This window comes from Coenobita brevimanus, chromosome 13 (assembly GCF_032717465.1).
Source record: "Coenobita brevimanus isolate Jiangsu-jjx chromosome 13, ASM3271746v2, whole genome shotgun sequence".
NCBI classification, from domain to species: Eukaryota; Metazoa; Arthropoda; class Malacostraca; order Decapoda; family Coenobitidae; genus Coenobita; species Coenobita brevimanus.
The window spans coordinates 52,030,583-52,053,233 of record NC_136966.1 but is presented as its reverse complement, the minus strand read 5'-3'; the positions used below and the strand labels follow the sequence as shown (position 1 = coordinate 52,053,233).

The window sequence follows — 22,651 nt, the reverse complement described above, 5'->3', positions numbered from 1 at the left end:
TAAGCATGCACCTTAACTACGAGGGGATAGCAACATCATGTGGGAGAGCAATCTCCCTGCACAATGTTCGGCTATCGGCCAATGGTCAATGGCCAAACATTGCGCAGGGACCAATGGCCAAACATTGCGCAGGGACCAATGGCCAAACATTGCGCAGGGACCAATGGCAAAACACTGCACAGGGAGACTGCTCTCAAACACTAAATTTCCACAAGCCTTTCTCACCACAAACTCACAAATGCTTTCCAAAAATTTACTGGTATCTGTCCAAAAGGCACTGGGTAAGGGCAGGTCACTTCTCCAGGGACAGAAGTGATGTTCTTTGACCTATCAATCAGATGACCATTCAGGACCCATAAAGCCTGGGTTCAATATGTATAGCAGGGCTGTACACCGATGTCAGGGATAGGCAAGCCAGTTGAATAAACACACACTTGTATACAGAGTACATACACATGATTGCCAATATACCATGCTGACTGAAATTTCCAGCATCTCAAGAAATATGACGAGAAAGCAGTACAGTATCAAATTTGGTAACATGGGGTGGTGTGCAAACTTTACTGACACCCTGAAAAGATAGACAGCTAGGCCTTGGGGAATGGACTGAATAGTCTATGCCTACAGCCACATTATTACTAATAATATTAAATAGTGACAATAATTCAACAGACAGACTTCCTTTTTCAGCCTAGGATGGGGTGTGGTAAGGTCCAGAGAGCCTGAAAATACTTGACTAAATAAGAAAGTAGTTAACCAACGACTGTCCAACTGAATGAGCCACACTTCCATTCATTCACCATTCAAGTCCCTGGAATCTCGACTCCACAAGCACCAAGATACACATTTGTGTTACTACTACATTCTATTCATCTCCACGTGTCACCACTTTAACGCTAACACTCACCGTCCATATTGAATAGGCTACATGCTAGGACTCTCATACAGGACTGGTGTACTAGTATTAGTAGGGATATTTTTATGATATGTCGGTGGGTTTTCTGGTAGATCAGTAAAGTCTGCTTTAACGAAAATCATATCCTTAAACTGTTCCCTGACTCAGCTGGGATTCGAACGTGGTTCCATTAGGACTGCAGGCCACCTCTCTACGAATTCAGCAACCGCCTCCCCCTCCGTTCACTTGATGTAGTGCTGCCTACTTCTTCCTTCAACTTCTGTATCTGCCTAATTCTCTTCCTATTTCTCCTGTCTTTCCTCTCACTTTTTATTAGTCTATCTATCTATCTATCTATAGCCCGACGCCCTAATCCCGCAAAGGGTGGCCGCAGACAAAACGCCTCCAAGTCACTCTGTCACCTACCATTTGACTCCCCTCCCCCCAACTCACCCCCCCCTCCCTCATATACCTCTCAACTCCATCCCTCCACCTCATCCTCGGTCTACCCCTCCCTCTCCCTCCCTCCACCTCACCTACATACACCCTCTTAGTCAGTCTTTCATTCTCCATCCTCTCCACATGTCCAAACCACCTCAGTGTATTTCTCCTAATCTTTTCAACCACATCCACATCTACCCCACAACGTTCCTTCACTTCTTCATTCGTCAACCTGTCCCTCCATGTCACTCCACATGCTCCTCTCAAGTAACTCATTTCCACTGCTCTCACTCTTGACTTGTTCCCCTCTTGCAAGGTCCACACCTCGCTTCCATACGTCAGGGTAGGGATCACATTACCATCATGCAGTGACTTCTTAACTTCCATACTCACCTCCCTATTTCTCATCACTGCTTTCAGTGTGCCAACAACCTTCCTTCCCTGCTGTACCCTTTCACGTACTTCATCCCCCAAAGTTCCATCCTTACTCATCACACTACCCAAGTACTTGAATGCTCTCACATTCTTCATATCCTCACCATCCAACCTCACTGCACACTCTGTGACTTCATTCCTCTCAAACACCATAACTTTACTTTTGTTTACATTAACTTTCAGCTTCCTCCTCCTACACACTGTCCCAAATTCATTCACCAAACCTTGCAACTCCCATTCATCTTCACTCAACAATACTGTATCATCAGCAAACAGCAACACCGGAAGCTTCCAAATCTCACCCTCATTCATTAGGGCCACCCCCACATCCACTGCCCTACCTTGTACCTCCTTTACGACCCCATCCATATATATATTAAACAGCCATGGAGACATTACACACCCCTGTTTCAGTCCCACATTGAGATCAAAGAACTCGCTCAGCTCACCATCCACTCGCACCGTAGCCCTAGCTCCCTCATACATACTCTTCACAGCACTCAACAATTTCCCCTCCACTCCATATATTCTTAATACCTTCCACATACCTTTCCTATCTATTCTGTCATAAGCTTTCTCCAAGTCCATGAAGGCAGCGTACACTTTCCTTCCCTTCTCTAAATACTTCTCCACTAAACATCTTAGAACAAATATCTGATCTACACACCCTTTTCCCTTCCTAAATCCCCCTTGTTCTTCTCCAACTAGCTCCTCTGTCATATGCCTAACCCTATCAATGAGTATTCTACCATATATTTTACCAGTCACACTAAGAAGGCAAATACCCCTATGGTTACCACATACTTCTCTCCCCTTTTCCTTTGTACAGAGGAACAATTATACCTGATTTCCAGTCCTCTGGAACCCTTCCCTCTTCCCAAGCCAATCTACACAACTTCCATATCCACTCCACAACAATCTCACCCCCATACCTAAGCATTTCACCACACACTCCATCAATTCCTGGGGCCTTTCCCAGCTTAATCTTCTTCATCGCTTCCAGTACTTCCGACCTACTGATCTCTTCCTCCCTCCTCTCATCTCTTCTTCTCCCAGCCATTCCCCAACCACTTATACTCACACTGCTCTCACTCTCTACATTCAACAAATCCTCAAAGTGCTCCTTCCATCTCCTCAATTTCTCTCTTTTCTCCACCAACAATCTATTATTCCTATCTTTCACTCCCCTACTATTTCCCCTTTCACACTGCCTTACTTTCTTTACCTCCTTCCAAAACAATTTCTTACTCTCCCTCCATTTCACACTCAGATTCCTCCCAAACTCTTCATCCACTTTCTTCTTACTCTCCTTCACCAGTCTCTTAACCTCCCTTCTCCTGCTCACATATACCTCTCTCTTCTCTCTCTCATCTTCTCCCCTACCTCTACTCGCCAACCATTCACCATATGCCTTCTTCTTTTGTTCCACAGCTCGTTTCACCTCATCTTTCCACCATGCTGTCCCTTGCACACCCTTGCATCTCCTCCTCACTCCACAAACCGCCTCACACGCTGCGCTTATCTCTTCCGTGAATATCTTACATACGTCTTCCACCCCTTCCATCTGCTCTAGCTCATACCTTCCCAATCTTTCTTCCACTATGCTCTTATACTCTGTCCTCTTCTCACTATCTTGCAATTTCTCCACTCTTCTCACAGGAGCTGCTTCCTCCTGTCTTCCCCTTCGCCTCCTCAACCACTTTCTTTGCAGCTCTACCTTGGCCATCATTAAGTGATGGTCCGAGACTCCATTCCCCCACCCTCTCCACACCCTTGCATCCAACACTTGTCTGCTCATTCGCTCATCCACACACACGTAGTCTATCACTGCCTTTCGTTCAACAAGTTCACCATCCATCCTTCTCATTACTCTCCATGTATACCGGTGGATCATCTTATGACGAAAGTAGGTGTTGGCTATTGCCAACCCCTTACCAGCACAGATGTCCACCAAAGCACTACATTTCCTTTTCAGGTGGCTTTATACTGAGTGACAAGCCTTATGGTTTCCTGTAAGCCAGGTAACCATTTAGAACGCTGGATGGTAACCATATAAATCAACTCACAGTGTTCCCTACGTGTCAAAAAGCCAAAAAGCTGGTTGGTGGACAGTTAGTGCCCCTCCCTGTAAACCCACAAACCCAAAGACGAACAGTCACCCCTTCACGGGATTATGGTGTCTGTCTGTATATATATATATATATATATATATATATATATATATATATATATATATATATATATATATATATATATATATATATATATATATATATATATATATATATATATATATATATATATATATATATATATATATATATATATATATATATATATATATATATATATATATATATATATATATATATATATGCACACACATATATATCTTACGCTTCCGACACCTGAGGGGCCTTAGGTGCACAGTCAGTAGACTCATATAATACATCAATAAGAAAGCCTTGCTGACACCTGTTGGGCAAATAGCACTGCTTGCAATCATCATGGTGTTCTGACTCAAACTTGGAATGAAGGCGCTTAAATGACTGAACCCCATTCATACACTGGTTACAATTTATGTTGCAAGTGTCTTCAGGATACTTCAGATCCTTAATCCCTCTCTGCTTGTGCACCGGTGTTAGCCCTTAAATCTGTTTCTAGAGATAACTACAGCAACTCAATTCTCAAATGTAGTTAAACAAGGTCCCCTGGCACCACATCCTTGCAAGATGGCGCAAAGGGTTGCTCTCTACCATACGCTTTGTTTCTCTGTGAGAGAGGCTATGCAGTGCTTGTTTTCCAGCTGAATGCCGACCAGTATGTATAATATATTCTATGGTTTTCATGGCAGTCTTTGACTTCTTCACAAAATCAAGTATTACACCCCAGTCCGGCAAAGTTACAAAAGTAATTCTTCTGTTTGGTTTGCTAATGACTGTCAGAGCACTATTTTCCCTGGTCCTCGTCATGGGTGTGAAAGTAGGGCATGATGAGCCAGAGCACTGCTGGAACCATGTTGAGGGAACCTAGCACGTAGAAGGTTGTCGTGTAGTTGCCAAAAACATCAGCCAACCAACCTGTTCAATACAGTTTAGATTTAGGATGAGAAAAAGTTTGGAATCAAAAAGAAAATATATATAATTCAGTTTAGGTATTGTTCATCATTTAACATACTTTTCTAACTGGAAGAATATTATACAAATTAGGAAAGATGCCTGCGAACAGTAATGGAGAGAATGAACATCAGACTGAGGATATCCTCTTACACACACACACACACACACACACACACACACACACACACACACACACATATATATACAGTACAGTATATTCATCATCCAGTCCTGTGGTGCCCCAGTGCCCCATGAGGAGCGTGGGAGCCCGGGGCTAGGCAAGTTGGTCCTGGCATTTAAGATAAGAGTGACCAGCCTCACTCATCCCTGAGTTGCATTACGTGAGCAATAAACCCCAACCATCCGTTGGATATAAACCAGTACAGGCTCAATCCGATTGCAGCGCCCTAATTACCCACTAAACCACCAGGCGCTATAATTTGGTTATATGTTTACCACCCAGTGTACTAAATGGTTTCCTGGTGTACAGAAAGCTATTTGGCTTGTCACTCGGTGCAGAGTCACCCACAGACAGAAGAAAAAAAAAAAAAAAAAAAAAAAAAAGGAGGAAGGATGGATAAAAGGAAGAAGGAGAGGAAAGGGCAGTCACTCGAGAGCACCACTACATCAAGTGAGTGGATGGTGAGCGCCCCCACCTACCACTATGGAGGGCGTACACACACATACACACACACACACACACACACACACACACACACACACACCCACACACACCCACACGATGTTTCTATAAGGCAACTACTGTTACTATAGTGTCAGCTGTATGGAAAATGCTGATATTTCTGAGCTCAAACCATACTTATAACGAGGATTCACAGCACACAAAACAGAAAAAAAGATAACACCTGCTGAATTTTACCGGTAAATGGCATAAACATTAGGCCAGACATCCCGTTGATGAATAAAAGAAGCCCGTAGGAGCATGGAAGGAGCTTCAGCCCCAGGTACTCGACCAGCAACACTGGACCAATGGAAATGATTGTTCCATAACAGAAGCCCAGAAGTCCACACAAAGTGCCCAGCGCTGCGAAGTTCCGCCCAAATGTTACCGCTGTTCAAGATTAAAATAAAATAAGAAACTTATGAAGCTGTAGTAGCAGCTGTTGCAACCCCAGGATCATCTAAATATGAAACCAGCAGACTGCAGACTCAAGTTATCCTTTTTGCAATCCACTATCCTCCTTCTAGGTGACAAGGAGGGAAGTGAAGGGCGTTTGCATAACCAGAGTTTGGAGCCATTTGGTCATATTGGTGCCGCCACCTGAAGGCGTTCCTCTTCATTTGGTGCTGAAGAGGAATGTTTTCACAGCTGTAATGTTGATTAATGAACTATATCCCCAAGGGCTGTATTATGAAAACTAAGTACAGTACTCGAAGATGTAAGCAAGCCCTTACTTTCTGATGGTCATGTAGGCTACGGATCACCTGTAATGTGAGATGTACTCAGGTTACATCCCACACTACAGAATGTAGCCAACAACGATACAGAAAGGTCAGACGTGATCTGGCATCATAATGTAATCGAGAAAATTTAATTGAAAACTGAAATCCTTCCACAGTTTCGTGATTTCATTGTTAATAATTCAGTACTCAGCGTAAAAAAAAAAATATCCTTAGGGTCAATGGCCGCATTACAAAGCTGTTCATGAACATAAAATATGAAAATAACTAAAACTAATGTAAAAAGTTAAATGAATTCTCACACAAAGGCAGCCCAACATGGTTAATGATTATTTAAAAAAAAAAATACAGTATACATTCACGCTGTTCTGGAACAAATTACGTTTTCAGCTTGACATTAATTTACCTCGGTAGGACAAAGAGTTTTTCTCCATTACTAACATGTTTGGCATGCATTCTGATGCTGGGGAGGGACACCACCCAATGGTTACACCAATGTGACCGGGCAGTTATACAAACGTCTCAGTCTTCTCCCTGTACCCCAACAGGAAGATGGACTGCAGAAGGGCAGCTCTGACCTACAGTCCACTGAATTCACAAGATGAGCCTGGGGTTGCAGCTACTACGGTATTACTACGTGCTATGCTGGTGCTAGAAAGGGACGACTTCATCCGATGGCATCACTATCATCTAGTGGTGAAATTGCTGGATAATATAAACGTCCCTCAACTTTTCATTGTCCCTTGAAAGATGGGTGGTGAACTACGGAAGAGGGGCAACTTCAGCCTGCAGACCACTGGGTTTACGTTCAGGTGATATGCTGTGGTTATCAATATGGTGCGGCTAAATGACTGGAGATGTATTTATGAAGAATCCAAATTAATTCACAGGATAAAAATCTCCAGAACAAGCAACTATTATCACAGACCGTTTTATTTTTAGTGTTTTGTCACTTTAATAGGTATTCTAGCTTGAATGTGAACAGGTAGGAGTGAATAGTGGTGGTGGTGGTAGTAGTAGTAATAATAATAGTAGCAGTAGTAGTAGTAGTAGCAATAACAGTAGTAGTAGTAGCAGCCCCAGGTCCATCTGAAACATGAACCCGGTGGACTGCAGGCTGTTGTTGCCATTCTCCGGCAGTCCACCATCTTTCTCTTAGGGGATAGGGAGGGGGTTGTCGGAAGTATGTATAACCAGGTAGCTCCATCACCCAGTTTTATCGGCGCCACCAGATGAAGGCATCTCTTCAAAACCATACGAGTGGAATCAAACGTACAGACAAGCAATCGTACAATGTACACAAAGTAAGATTTGATCATTGTGTTAATACGCACTACGGCCATGCCAACCCCAGGGGATAAAAGAGCAGATAAGTGGTAACAAAAAAAAGTAAGAAATATTGACGATAAACTAAGGCAGAGAACACCTACCAATATTAGCCAAGCCTGCAGCGAAGCAAGCCAGGATATAAATGTAGCGACGCTGTAGCCATCCTTGGTCACTGACAACAGACATGACAATCTTTGCCACAAGTTCGACCATGGCAATGATGGTGAGAAGGTAAGGTGCCAACGCTCCCACACCAATCTCATGGCCCACTGATGGCATGTATGTTAGCGTTGTACCGTATGCCTGGGGGAAAAAAAAAAAATCAGCGGTCAGTAGCTTATAAATCTATATGATTATCCATCTATACATCTGTCTATCTGTCTGTCTATATCTGTATATGTAGCTATCTATCTATCCACTTGTCTGTAGCAAGGTAGGCTACAGCACATAATCAATATGTCCTTTCGGTTCTTACAAACAGATCTGGAACCTAATCAAAAATACTACAGAAGTGCTACGAGAGGAATAATAAGATCTGACCGAAAGATCAAGATGTCACTTATACGAAGAGTTTCTTCATATTTCCCTATGTACGTTATGTTGCGCTTAGAGATCATGAACCGCGCTAGCATGTGCTGATCTTTTCACTTTATGACAGTTCTCCATGTGTCAGTCTTGAGCCATTTTCCTTCTCAAACATTTATCTACGCAGGACTTTTGGCCGTATTCTAGGTGGCACAAGAGACTTCGTGGAGCCCTCCCTTCTCCCTTTTTTGTTTTTTACTTATTGGTACATTGCATCTTAATATGGTTCCTTATTTATATAATTTCAGCATCTACATAGTTTGCCTTAGTAACTCTGAAAGGGGATTAAAAAAAACAATAAACAAAATAAATCGCCGAGGAAGAGGTGTTACGTAGTTTCCTGTACCACTCAGAATACAACTCATCCAAGCCTTCCTCGGTCTTCATCTGCATTCTCCCTCCACATTCGTGACTATGACCCGCTTCAGCCAGTCTTCCTTCCCCTTCTCTCAATATGTCCAAAAAATCTTAATCTCCTGGTTCGCACCACTTTTCTAATAAAATTTATGCCAAATCTTTCATATCACACAATTCTTAGTTCCTGGGCCATGGTGAAGCCCTAGCCTACTCATCTCGGCATCCTCATTTCAGCGCGTTCCAATTTACCTCCCGTATATCCTTTACTTTCACTAACCATGTCACACTCACATACAGCTTCACACTTCTCACGCACGTTTTGTGGAGAGTACCCTTTACACGAAAGGAAAGCTCCTTCACAGTCAATAGAATTAATCATTTCCTAAACTTCTCTCCACTTCTCATTCAAGCAATGGAATCGCCCTCTGATCGTCCTCCTCCTATACCTCATTATATCTCCTAGGTAGCAAAGCTCCACGCATTCCAAGTGACTGTCACCCCAAACAACACCTTCCATTCACGTCAATAGCTCCAACACCTCTACATACCGTACACTGAAACTTCCTCACATTCTGCAGTCTACCTACATCATCAGAAGGCTACAGCTCCTGTAAACCAGTTTATTACAAGTTGCACACAGAGTAAAATTCCTCCCAATTTCCTTTTACACACTGCAAAGCTAAATATACATGAAACAGAGAATCAAGTTTTCTTTTGTACCGAGACCTGGGAAATTAATATAAAGTTTGTTAACCAATCTACACGATAAACAAATCCCCGTAACAATGAACTTTTATCACTGTTCTTATTTTTGCACTTTTTTCGTATTTCGTCTCTTTAATATCCACTCTCATTTGACTGTGAAGTGTTTGGTGGCTGTCTTGAGTGAGAACAACGTATATATTAATACTAACATTTTTATACAAAACTTGGGAGCTTTTAAATACAGCCTCTAAATCGTGTTATCCCTTCAGTCCGATGGCATATATTTTATTCTCTCCAACATCAGACCCTTATATACAGCTTAGGCGAGACGTGTTTAATGAGAGGGGTTAGTGGCAGTTTTCATTCACCTCTTCAGTGCTAAAGAGTCTTCCCAGCTTGGATAAAATCGTCTGGCAGCAAAAGGAATAAAAAGAAAAATACGGCATCGAGCTTGAAGAGGTTATTGGTATTTGAAGTAGAGATGGCTGGAAGATGTGGAGGGCAGCGTGATGAAAATTAGTTGTCTCTGTATTTTAGAATCGTCAAAACCTAATGAGATCTTATTAACTTTGATATCCAACACTAAAGGACCCCAGACGTGTAAACATATTACTGACCGCAGCTATGCAGCGAATTTGCATTTTCGGTGAGATATGATGGCTTTAGGATCTTCAAATTCTCCACCAAATTATTATGCTCAACTGCTCTCCCCCCCCTCTCTCTCTCTCTCTCTCACACACACACACACACACACACACACACACACACACACCTTACATGAACCTACCAATCTGTTGGCAACGCTCCCAAACGCTGCGATGAGAAAAACTGGATTCTTAAGTAAATTTAATCGAAATAGTTTTTTCATTCTGGGTAACTTTAGTCCACAAACGATATATGGACGATCCTCCTCCTCCTCCTCCTCGAGAGAATCATTCGAGTTGCTGGATATTTTGAAATCTTCTTTTTGCAACTGAACTTCAACTGACAAAGTGCTACCAAACTCTTCGTACGCGTTTGTTAGTTTGCGAATTCTCTCCTTGGGATCGCCTCTATGGCAAAGATGCGTCCCTGGTCTATAGTTATTTTCATCAGGCACCATCAACTGCTCTTTTTCCTTGTCGTAAATCGTATTCTTCGTCTCATGATACGTGTTTGCGTTAGTTTCTTTGATAGCCTTTGGAATTTTATTAGAAGCATTTCCGATGCTGTCAGAGGCTTTAGTACAGTTGCTCTCTCTATCATTTTCTTCGCTGTCGGGTTGTTCTGTAGATTTACGTCCATCGTGACCCATCTCATCTTTTTCTTTCCCCAGGGATACTTTACTTGAAGAAACGCCAACCAGAAGTACATCATCCTCTGTTACATCTTTACTGGGATGCACCAAGGCTGTCTTGGCGAGTTTCAAATGCCACGAGACGGGATGGCAGAGCGCAGCACCTACCATACCGTGGAGCATTATGCCAGACCACAGCATAAAGGTGCCCTCAGCGGCGTATACCTCCACCATGTATGCAATGACAGGCGGGAAAACCATGGAGGACAGTGATGCTCCCGCCATAGAGATCCCGTTTGCTGTCACTCTCCTCTTGCAGAAGTACTGTTGACTGAGGAGGAAGCCCTGGTGCAAGCCCAGGGAGGCGCCGGTACCTTGGAAAAGAGAGATTTTTTTAAGCGACTCTGAAGAATTCGTGGATTTTAGTCTTTAGCGACTTAGTTTGCACATTACACTTCAAAAGAGGGTCGTACTGTTTGAGGTTTTGCTGAGTTTGTAACGCATCTTCCTTAGTTATTTATTCTGTTTATTTCACCTGAAGAGAAGGTCCCACTACGATTGGATTTAGAGATTTTGTAACGCTTTTAGCGATTTATTTAGCACATTACACCTGAAGAGAGAGTTGTATAGCAAATAGTTTTGTAAATTTCGTATTAATTCTTCTACAATGATTTATTTTGTATATTACACGTCAAAAAAGGATTGTGCTGTAAGAGACTTTGGAGATTTCGTGACACCTCAGCTTCAGCGATTTACTACGTACATTGCACCTTAGTATCCTACGGTATGTTACTGATGCAAGCTATGTCAATATTAAAACGAGATGAATACCATACATTAGAGAATGTTAGGGTACAAATTGCAAGCTAAATCGCCAGGGAAGGGATACTGGTGCTATTAAGTCTCCTTTGCCAAAATGAATATAATGCAGAGAGTAAAACATTTATTAACCCATTCAGTCGTCTCCCAACTAGCTGGGGAAAAAAGACCTGTTGTTGCTGTGGCCCCAGGCTCATCTGAAAAGTGAATCTGGTGGTCTGCAGGCTGAATTTCTCCACTCCCTACATCCCACCATCTTCCTTTTGGAGGATAGGGAGATAACTGATGGACATTTGAATAACCCTGCATTAGAGCAGCTCGTTTTTTTATTGCCCCCCCGTGAAAGCTTTCTCCCCTACCAAAGACGACCTAAAATATAATATTGTGCGTAATACTTTTCACTCCCACACTAAACAAACATTTCTCATGTTTTTCCAGCCGAATTATTATTACAGTACTTGTAAAATCATAAGGGTTTTAGTAAGAAAAAATGGATAACAAGGAAATTTATCAGTGCTTGTCACCAAAACTGCATAAGATATGGCTAAGAACATTTTGTTAGAATATGCATAGCCTGTCACTGGCCAATGACATATCGATGGGTGGGGCTAATCTCATCTTCGGAGAGTATTACAGCAATTTAAATACATATATACTGCCACAGTTACTACAACAACCATTACGTTCCTCCTACCTCAACTTTGCCCAGATTTTCGTCCTTCTTCTACTTATCTCATATAGCTCAGTGGCACAAAAATACAATGGTACGTCTGCTCTACCTCTCCACAGCACTTTCTTCGAATCTAGCAACATATTCTGGTGTTAATTTATTGTTACAACACTCCATTCACGGTGGAGAGAGAATCATTTTCGGCCAAGTTAGACAAAAATGAGTATAGGCTACAGCAAATCCATCAATACTGCCACACATTCTACATCAAGCACCGCAACACAGACCGTATCGATCTATTCTGGAGTACCGGTATGTATTGTATGGAAGTGACGTAACAGTTCTTGTAAACATACGGGTGCAAGTGTGTTTCAAACTCTGTGAATTCCCTAGGACGAAATGACGTTTATTAGAAACGAAAGATCAGATTCTTCTTTTTCTTCTTCTTCTTATCATTATTATCAATCCTACGAAGCAGAATGGTATCATTTTCTGCAACGCGCCCTAAACTGCTGCGCGATATTCTGTGTGTGTGTGTGTGTGTGTGTGTGTGTGTGTGTGTGTGTGTGTGTGTGTGTAATTCACCGGGTCGGTCAGGATCACTTGATGGTCGTGATCGTTAGCTTTTACCCTCCCGGAAGGGAGCTGAGAGCTCATATAGTCCGATCTAAGGGCAAGGCTGTGACCTTCACACACGCACACACCCATCCCCTTGCTCAAGGGGGACAGTAACCACCCACTTCGTCAGTGAAACTTTTCGCAACCTGAGCGAGGCGCGAACTCCCGTCCACCAGTTGGCAAGGGGGTGCACCAGCGAGCGGTGTGTGTGTGTGTGTGTGTGTGTGTGTGTGTGTGTGTGTGTGTGTGTGTGTGTGTGTGTGTGTGTGTGTGTGTGTGTGCGTGCGCGCGCGCTGACGCTTTAACTTCTCCTAGGCTATTTGATGTATTGAAATGAAATTTCCCACGTGAGTCCGTCTGGTTACTGGGAGGGCTTTCCACTATATACAATTTTGCAACCATGATTTTTAAGAGGGTCAGCTCCTCCTCACCAAATTAAATACTGTATTCTTAGAAATAGTTCTTGGAGGGGTCAGCAACAACCCCCCCCCAAAAAACCAAAAAAAAAAACTAATAGGGGAAGTGAGCAAATGGATTTCAACGAATCTTTTCAGGTCAGTTCAACTGGTTCCTTGATAATATCTTCCACTGTACAAAGTTTTCCACCATTATTTTTAGGTGAGTCAAGCCCTCTTCACCAAATTAAAGTTTCTTAAGTTAAAAAACGGCACAGATAGCTTTGATATCTTATTACAAGTTGTATAATGGTCTCTCATCTGTAATACGATACTTTGGAGGCGTGATCCTGGGAGGCCAGCCCCTCCTCAAAATAAAAACTACCAGAAATGGGAGAAAGATTTCAGTGATATTTCCCAGGTGAGTTTAACTGGTTACTCTGTAGGTCTCCCACTATATACAATTAACTAACTATGAGTTTTGGGGACAGCCAATCCACTCACCAAATTTAACACTTTCAGAAGTTGTGAAAGGTGGGGAGCTATGGCTTTTATATCTTAATATACTTATGTCGTACAAGGGATTCTCATCCATAATGCGACATTTGGGGAGAGGGACCCCCCCCCCTTTGATTCTTGGGGGCTCAGTCCAACTCCTCAAAATAAAATTGATCAGAAATAGAGGTTTATAAGCACAAGGATTTCAAAGGAATCGGCATACATAAAGCAGGCTTGGGTACACAGTTTCCATGTTTTCTCTTCATGCACAGGAACAAACTGCACATCCGCTTTATTATTACTGTTCTTATTATTATCACTGTTACTACTACTACTACTACAACTACCACCATTAAAATAATCAAAGCAAGTTGTTGGGGTTGGTGGAGGATTAGTGCCCCTCCCTGTAAAACAATTAACTCTAAGCCTTGGCCACCCCGTTTCTGGGATACATGGCGTCTGGCAATGAAATCATAATCATCATCACCATCATCATCAACAACAACTTATAGGCCCACAAGTTCACCCACCTCCCAATACGCCATAGCAGAAGTAGAACCACACGAGGTTGTTGTAGAAGGCACAGAGAAGAAGCCCGACGGTGGATATAATGACTCCGAGGGCAATCAAGCGGCGGGAGGAGTAGTAGTGGAAGAGGCCGGTGGATAAGGGACCTGTGGCAGAGCAATGCATTAGGGGCCTGTGGAAGAGAAATGAAAGGTCATACCCGTGGATAAGAAACCTGGGGCGGAGGATTTCATGTCACACAAAATTTTTGGTGATACACACACACACACACACACACACACACACACACACACACACACACACACACACACATACAAATCTCCCAATGAAGTGCCATTAGTAGACTCCCACTTGTCCTCTTCACCCGAGAGGGTAAGAGATGTGAGCATATTTCAGATAAGCTGGTGAATACTCGTAATGAGGTTAGTACACCATAAAAAACAGTAGGCACTTACATCAAGTGATAAGTATAACTTATAATCACGAACTAGGACGATAAAAAAAAAAATGGAGGAGGTGGCAGTCCCCATCCCACTCACACCCTCCGTCCTTGACCAATGATGTGCCTCGATTGTTACGTTCGTGGATGATGTGTGGGGAATATGTGAGGTGGTGATGTGTTGGTAAGAGTTGTAAGCAAGCATGGGGTAGAGTACAAGGAAGGTGATGGGGTGCAAGGTGGCAAATGAGGATTTGGTGTGATGGTAGTAGTAGTAGTTGTTCCCTAGGCAGTCTGGTCGAACAGCCCCGAGTCCCTGAGGAAGGCCATGGCCGAGACCGGGCTTTCCCACAGAGCTCTCAAAGAGTGTATGTTGTGTTGTTGGCGTAGGTGATCGTGTGCAATGCAGTCTTCCATAATGTGCTTAATAGTATGGGGTGCTGTGTTGCATCCTTGACAGGCATCAGCGACGGAGTCATCCAGCCTCTTCTGGTCGCTTAAGAGGGCTGGATGGTGCCCACATCTCAGCCTAGCCAGGTGGACCCTGTCCTCACGAGGAAGATAGGATTCAGAAGGGTGGATGTCAGGAGGCCGTGCATGCAGCTGTGTGCTGTCTTTAAGTGATTGAATGGAGCGGCGAGTGATCTGAGTGTGGATATGCTTCTGGAAGCTGGTCTGAGGTGGGCGAGGGGGGAGAGATGACAGTATTTGTGTATGGTATCGTGTCCTGGGTGTTGTTTTGATGTTCCTTGGTGTAGGTGGATGTGCTGCCATGTACTGTAGTGGATGTTGTGGGTTTGTGGAGGCTGCAGCAAGAAACTGGGTGCCTCTCATATCTAGCTGATCCTTGACTTTGAGGACTTTGGTTTCATGATGTAAGTGGTCTGTGGGTGTAGTAGCTGTGCAGCCTGTGATTATTTTTAGGGCCTTGTTCTGTATGGTCTGTAGAGTGTTGTAGTGTGTGTTGGTCAGGTTAGAAGCTCAGGCAGGGGTTGCATAATTCATTACTGAACGTATGTATTGTTTGTATACTGTGGTGGTGGTTTCTTTGTTGTGTCCGAATGTTGTATGGGCAAGTGACCTCAAAGCATTGAGTCTTGGTGTTATTTTATTTTTAATGCTTGTGATGTGTTGTTTAAATGACACTGATGTATTGTATGTTACACCAAGGATTTTGGGTGTGTGTGTGTGTGTGTTGTAGGGGAGTGTTGTTTATGGTGAGGTGTGGGATGTGACTGTGTTCTGCTGTCCAGTTTGTGAGAAGAGTCACTGTAGATTTGGCTGGGGCTATTTTGAGCCTGTTTGTGGTGAACCATTCGTGTAATGTGTTGAGGTAAGGTTGAATGATGTGTGCAGCTGTGTTTGCGTTTTGGTGTGTACATGTAAGTGTTATATCATCTGCATAGGAAGCTATGTGTATCTGTGGTGTGTGGAGTGTGGGTACGTCGTGCATGTATAGATTAAAGAGTGTAGGGGACAAAACAGATCCTTGGGGGACGCCGTTTGTGAAGTTTCTGATGTTAAAAGACTGACCGGCAAATGTTATGTGTGCACATCTGCCTGCTACGTAGTTTGCCAGCCATCTTTTTGTGTTATTGTGCATGTTTGTGTTGAGTATTTTGTTTGTGAGGTTGTGGCAGGGGATGACATCAAAAGCTCTGCTAATGTCTAGTGTGACTAGGAGTGTTCTGTGTGGTGGCCTAGCTGAATTTATGCCATCGAAAACTCTCTGTGTAAGGTCTGTAAGAAGGGTGTTTGTGGAGTGTAGTGGCCTAAAGCCATGTTGTGACTGGGCTAGGGGAATGTGAGGTGTGACTAGTTGTGGTATCAGTCGTTCGGTGACTTTAGAGGGGGTGCAGAGGAGTGTGATGGGGCGATGTGAGGAGGGTAACGTGGGGTCTTTGTTGGGTTTAGGGATAGTGATGATATTGCCATGCTTCCAGATGTTGGGTATTATGCTGTGTGAGTAGCTGTAGTTTGACATGTTGGTGAGTGCTTGTATGCCTTGTGGTCCTAGGTGTTTAAGGTGAATGTTGCTTATGTTGTCTGGTCCACAGGCAGATGAGTGCTTGAGGTTGTTAATGATGTGCTTCGTCTGGCTGTAAGTGAAAGGTGCGTAGTCTGGGTCTGTGGGGAACTGTCTCTTCCGTCTGATGATACGTCGGTCTTCCGGATGGGGGGTTAGATGGCTGACTTGTGAAAAGTGATTGATGAGAGTGTTTGCCTGTTGTTTGTTTGAGGGTGTGGTGTCTGTTGTTGTGATGGTAATGTGTCGTGGCGTTGACAAGTGTTGAGAGGAGAGGGAACGGCAGTGTTGTCGTATGGATAACTATCGTTGTGCACGAACTTTAGGGCTTAGCTCAGTACTCATTATAGGCCGTGAGTTTGGCCTCCTTTCTCAGTCCCCCCTACCTCTCTTTCCACGGCTATTTGTATTTTTATTTCCGTAGCTTAGTAAATACTGTAATATGCTTTCCCGAACATAAGCAAAGCTGTTGTAACTACTTAAAAAATTATTCAAACTAATTATATCGAGGTTGGAGACCACGACCTCAACCCAGCCCATATCTCACCATCGACGCTGACGTTGCGTTTATTTATTTATTTGTTTATTTCCATGCAGAACAAGAACAGAGGTAGGAAAAACAAGTAAAAGAATGAAGAAATCCATATACTTTACCAGATAACAGGTGTTTTCCATTTATTAAGAACCCGTAACACTTATGCTGTTGTAGATTGAAGTTTAGAGGGAAACTAATCTCGGGAAGCGTATTCCAAAGAGAAACAGTACAGGGAATAAATGAATTCTGACATGCAATATTTCTGCAGTAATCTACGGCAGTGACAGTCCAGTCAAGAGCGCTACCAGATGCCCGTGTAGCACGGGTACCACAGCTAGGTAATTAACGATTATCACAGTGCTAACAAAGAAATAGGATGTCCCTGTAATGAATACATCCAACTAAGATGTTGTACTGTATTTATGCGAAATATAAAGCATTAGAAGCGCACACAAACACACTTTATCAACTAGGGCGGGGGTCCACATCCTGAACCGGACGCATCGCTGAACCTCTGCCGCTAATTATGATTTTATTTTTATAGTTGAGTAAATAATACTGATACCACACTAGAAAACAACAACAATGTATGCTGTCATCAGTATAATTACACCCAACATAGGTGTTTTATTGGGTGAGAAAATAAATGAAAAAAGAGGTGTTGTCCACCACATTAAGGTCCTCATCGCTGGAGGTGTTTTTGGTTTCCCGCCATAATTGCAATTTCCAAACACATCTTCGAAACTACGGGGAGTTATTAAAAAAAAAAAAAAAAAAAAAAAAACATGAGTAAATGTGCCTTGCATATTCAAAGCCGCTGTTTAAAATTTCATCAAATTTCTCAGGAATCGCTTAATTTGCCATATTGACGTATCATAGAGCACACCCCCTACCATATTTTACGAGTTAAAGGTAAAGGCATTAAGACGTGAAGCTTAGAGAAAATTCATAAAAATATTTTACTGAATATTCTAATGGAAAGAGTTTTTATAATAGCCTCATAGATATGTACATAATTTTCAGCAGATTGATGGGAATATTTGCTGAAACATGACAAATAAAACTGTGAAAATGATATCAATAAAATAAAACAAAATATTCACAGTGCAAAATAAAAAGGTGAACTGCTTAGTGAAAAAAGTGTTAAAAAAAAACAGTGTTTAAAATGACTTGTGCAAAAGTTCCTGAAATATTCAGGCTGAAAATATTAGTGAAAAGAAGAAAATTTGATTAACATTATGTGGTAGGTGGGGGAGCTCACCATCCACTCACTCGATGTAGCCCTTTCCTCTCCTCCATTCTTCTTTCCTTCCATTCTCTTTTGTCTTTCTTTCCTTCATTCTTTCCTCTTCCTTCTGCCTACGGGTGACTTTACGCTCCCTCTTCTGTCTTTCCTAATGCTTCTGCCTGTGGGTAACTCTATACTGAGTGACAAGCCAAATGGTTTCCTGTATACCAGGAAACCATTTACTACGCTGGGTGGTAACCATATAACCAAATTATGGCGCCTGGTGGTTTAGTGGGTAATTTAGGCGCTCCAATCGGATTGAGCCTGTGCAGGTTTATATCCAAGGGATGGTTGGGGTTTATTGCTCACGTAATTCCACTCAGGGATGAGTGAGGCTGGCCATTCTCATCTTAAATGTCAGGACCAACTTGCCTAGCCCCGGACTTCTGCGCTCCCCATGGGACAACGTAGGATTGGATGATGAATGAATGAATGAATGAATGAATTCTAATAAGCTTCTCAAGTATTTTAGGAACTTACTTAATCCTTAAGATTATTTATCAAGAAAGCTTAAGGACTGAGAAAGTTCCTAAAAGACCAAAGAAACTTATTGGAATGTTACTAAAATTACTGGAAAAGAGACTGAAGTGTCCACGAATTAAGCTTGAGAAAACTTATGAAGGAGTTTCTAAACAGGAATATATATTAATGCTGAAGTGACTCATGGATAAAGTCTCTAAAATTTCTAAAAAATAGGTGCTAACAGATGAGTGAAAAAAAGAGGCTAAAACACATCCACCGAGAGAAATGCAAAAATTGGCTGAGGAGGTTTTAAACCATCTATGAAGAAAAATATTGTCAAACAGATCACAGAAAAAAGCTTAAAAATAAAATTCTGCCCACATAGAAAGGTGAAATATACAGAAATTCACAAACACAAATAAAAAATAAATCCTACCGAGGAGGTTGTTGAAGCCATTGAGGACAGCGGGTATGCCCACGACTTGAGCGTTTGTGTATCCGGCCGACACTAGGTATATGAACACTATGCCGAAGCTGGACATCATGCTGATCATCACGCCCTGCGGTACGTATGTGGGCACGGCAAGTAGTAGTAGTAGTAGTAGTAGTAGTAATAGTAGTAGTAGTTTAATGAATTATTAAATAAAGTAGTAATAAAAGTAATTTTAATATAATTTTAATACAAAAATTCTAATTGTAAGCTTTCAAAATTGCAAACTAGAACGACTAACTCAATGTTCACAAACTTTCCCTTACTATTATATAATTATAATTACTACAGATATCCTTGCTATGCCAACGGTTATGTGCCTTTCCCTCATCATGACTCCCACTGCAAACACAATCACCTATCATTTATCACCTGCCACAAGAACAACGCACACACTGCCCCTCACCACACGCCACACCACTCTCACCCCTATATCGTTATGTCTGAAGACCCAGTATCACTAAAAGCTCTACTGCACCACAACAAACCACAACCACCCATCACACATCGTCTGCCACAACACCAACACACCTCCTCTACCTCGCACCACTCCCACCTCTACTGTACATTGCCACTCCTGAAAAACCCATGTTGCTAAACATTGCTGCACTGTACCACTGGCCACCTCTTCAAAGCTCTTGAATAAAATGGCACTTTTTAAAAACTTAATTATAAACTTTAAAAATATAGTAACATTAGTTGATATCAATATTATAAAGAAGACGACAAACTAAATTTTAAATGAGATAAAGACATAGATTTTAAACACGCAAAGTGCTCCATTACATTAAGTTAAATAATATAGAAATAACACATGCATTTTGTTCCGATTTATATCTAGTTAAAATCTAAAATCGTATATTAATACAGTAATTTTAGTCATACTTCATTTAATTTTTCTTTAAACCTGCAACAAAAAGTTGCCAGAAAGGTAATACAGTATTTACATACTCTTTCGTTTATAAAATTTATGAAAACCATAGCCATGCCACAATATTGTTTTCAATGCTCCAGTAGACAGTATAAGTGCATCAGGTGCTCATATGCTACAAAGTAGATGTCGTGCATATATTGTAGGCTGGGACCTCTGTGTATGAAAGTGTTAAGGACTTAAAGCCCACCAGAAGCCGCATCTGACTGCTTTCAACGTGGCAGGCAGTAAAATGGTGACATGGAAATTAATGAAACAGATGCTGACAACACAAAAAATTTCATTCTGATATACGTGGTGGAGTAAGACCCTATGGTGGGGTGAGGTGGGCACCAGGGAAAAATGGTGGATATGGAAGTGTGGGGCGGGTTAAATCACCACGAGGAAATGAACGATAGTGAAGTTAGAGTTGAACATAATGGAGAAACGTAAAGCAGATGTGGAGCTCAGGATGAAGACTACCACAGAGGAACTTATGAAAGAAGGAATCATCTTGGTATCATACGTCCACAGAACGATGATGACAGACAACAAGAAAGCAGAACAGCCACACAGGCTTGGGCGGGAAGGTCCTTCTACATACTGGATGAGCAAAGGCCAGAGAAAATAGAGAACTATCGGTGATTACTTCATATAATGAAACTGTTGTTTTGTCATCAAGCAAGCTTTCTGAGCCACCCATCTGAAATGTTACAAATAGCAAATTACAAAATGACTCTCCCATTATCCCCTTCTCTCTTAAGGTCCTTGCACTGATACCGCCTCTCTTCCTTAACAAGACCCGCCCAAGAGCAAACATCACAGAAAATATTAAGGCCATCCAAAGGCGGGGTGAAACGTAGAAAATGGGTGAAACTGACAGCCCATTCGAGAAAGCAAGGGCCTTGCAGATGAGAGTAAACAAACCAAGCAGAAGAAACCGGAATACCAACGATGTGGAAAGGATTTTTGGCAGCAAGATGAGAAGAGTAAGGTCGCGACGGCAACGAGATCCCTGTCAGCTGAATCATTAATTGGAGTACCCGGTACTTTATCTGACACAAGAAACAATGCAATAAATGAAGGAAAAACATCCGGCTGCAACACAAGCAAGTGCCCAAACATAACTTGTGTAAGACCACTGTTAAAGGAATAACATTGTATAACACTTTCGTTGTGGCCTTGTATAAGAGACCAGGGTTATGTCGCGAGAGAGAGAGAGAGAGAGAGAGAGAGAGAGAGAGAGAGAGAGAGAGAGATGGTATCATACTGAAGAGTAAAAAGAATGTCACTATGACCTTGACTGAGGGCGGGATTGTTATCAGCGGAGAGAGAGAGAGAGAGAGAGAGAGAGAGAGAGAGAGAGAGAGAGAGAGAGAGAGAGAGAGAGAGAGAGAGAGAGAGAGAGAGAGCAAAATGAGTACACAATGCATTCAGGCAAGTACTATAATAATTATTATTATTATTATTACTGCTGCTGATGCTACCACTACTATAATTTTCTTATAGTCATCATCATCATCAACTAGATGATAAGGTATGGATGATGATGATAATGATGATGATGCTTGTTTTTATATTATGATGATGATGATGATGCGAGGCCTGGGGGAGGCTAGGTATACGATGGAAGAGTTGAGAGGTAGGTTGGAGCTGGAGTGTATTGGTGATGTGATGAGGAGGGGTAGATTGGGATGGTTTGGGCATGTGGAGAGGATGGGGGATGACAGCGGGGTGCAGAAAGTGAGAAGTTTCAATATTGTAGGCAGAGTTGCCAGAGGCAGACCGAAAATGATGTGGGACGAGGTCATTGAGTATGACCTCAGCGATCAGGGACTGAAGAGGGAGATGGCCAGAGATCGTGCAGCATGGAAAGCCGCCTTTAAGTGACCATGGCCGACGCATGCAAGTATGTTGGAGCCTTCATAAACGAAACGAAACGAACTATCATCATCATCAAGTGAAATATATGGTACGGATGATCATGGATGATGATCAGGAAGACTCCTCATCACCATCATTGTGCATTCGTGTGACAGAGGAAGAAGTACTAACCGTTATGATGAAGTTGGCGAAGATGATGACCCAGCCCCAACCACCGTCGGGAGGAACCAGCTCCACTTGCTCCCCCGCCTCCACCAACAGGTTCCCGCGATCCCGAGGGGAGTGGCTGCGGCTCTTGTTTGGGGAGCCCATTCTGCTTGCACTTGAGACGAGAATTAGCTTTAACAGTTATTGATTTATATTATTATTATTATTATTAATTATTTCAAAGTAATTGTATCTTTCTGTCGCTCTGTTACCTGCCTTCGTACAGAAGCTACCTACTCAGCATAACATTCTTCTTCACAACAGCAACACGCTCTTGCTTTTCCGCCTGTTTTTTATTTCTGCCAGCACATATCAGAA

General features: G+C 42.4%; 1 protein-coding gene across 1 annotated transcript; it reads right to left on the bottom strand.

Moving 5' to 3' along the window:
* Positions 1–4,720: 4,720 nt before the first annotated feature.
* LOC145415775 (monocarboxylate transporter 1-like) lies at positions 4,721–22,438 on the bottom strand. The gene is made up of 7 exons (XM_080285017.1): positions 22,298–22,438; positions 19,279–19,402; positions 14,095–14,238; positions 10,076–10,938; positions 7,743–7,944; positions 5,771–5,962; positions 4,721–4,851 (listed from the first exon to the last, which is right to left on the bottom strand). The coding sequence occupies exons 1-7, from the start codon at positions 22,436–22,438 to the stop codon at positions 4,721–4,723; spliced, it is 1,797 nt and encodes a 598-aa protein (XP_080141143.1).
* Between the last annotated feature and the right edge of the window lie 213 nt (positions 22,439–22,651).

Excerpts from the sequence above, each read along its gene's own strand:
- LOC145415775 (XM_080285017.1), bottom strand. The coding sequence starts at position 22,438 with ATGGGCTCCCCAAACAAGAGCCGCAGCCACTCCCCTCGGGATCGCGGG. Across the intron at positions 19,403-22,297 it reads TCGCCAACTTCATCATAACG|GGCGTGATGATCAGCATGAT; the intron begins GTTAGTACTTCT and ends TACGTACCGCAG. Across the intron at positions 4,852-5,770 it reads AATGTTTATGCCATTTACCG|GTTGGTTGGCTGATGTTTTT; the intron begins GTAAAATTCAGC and ends TGTATTGAACAG.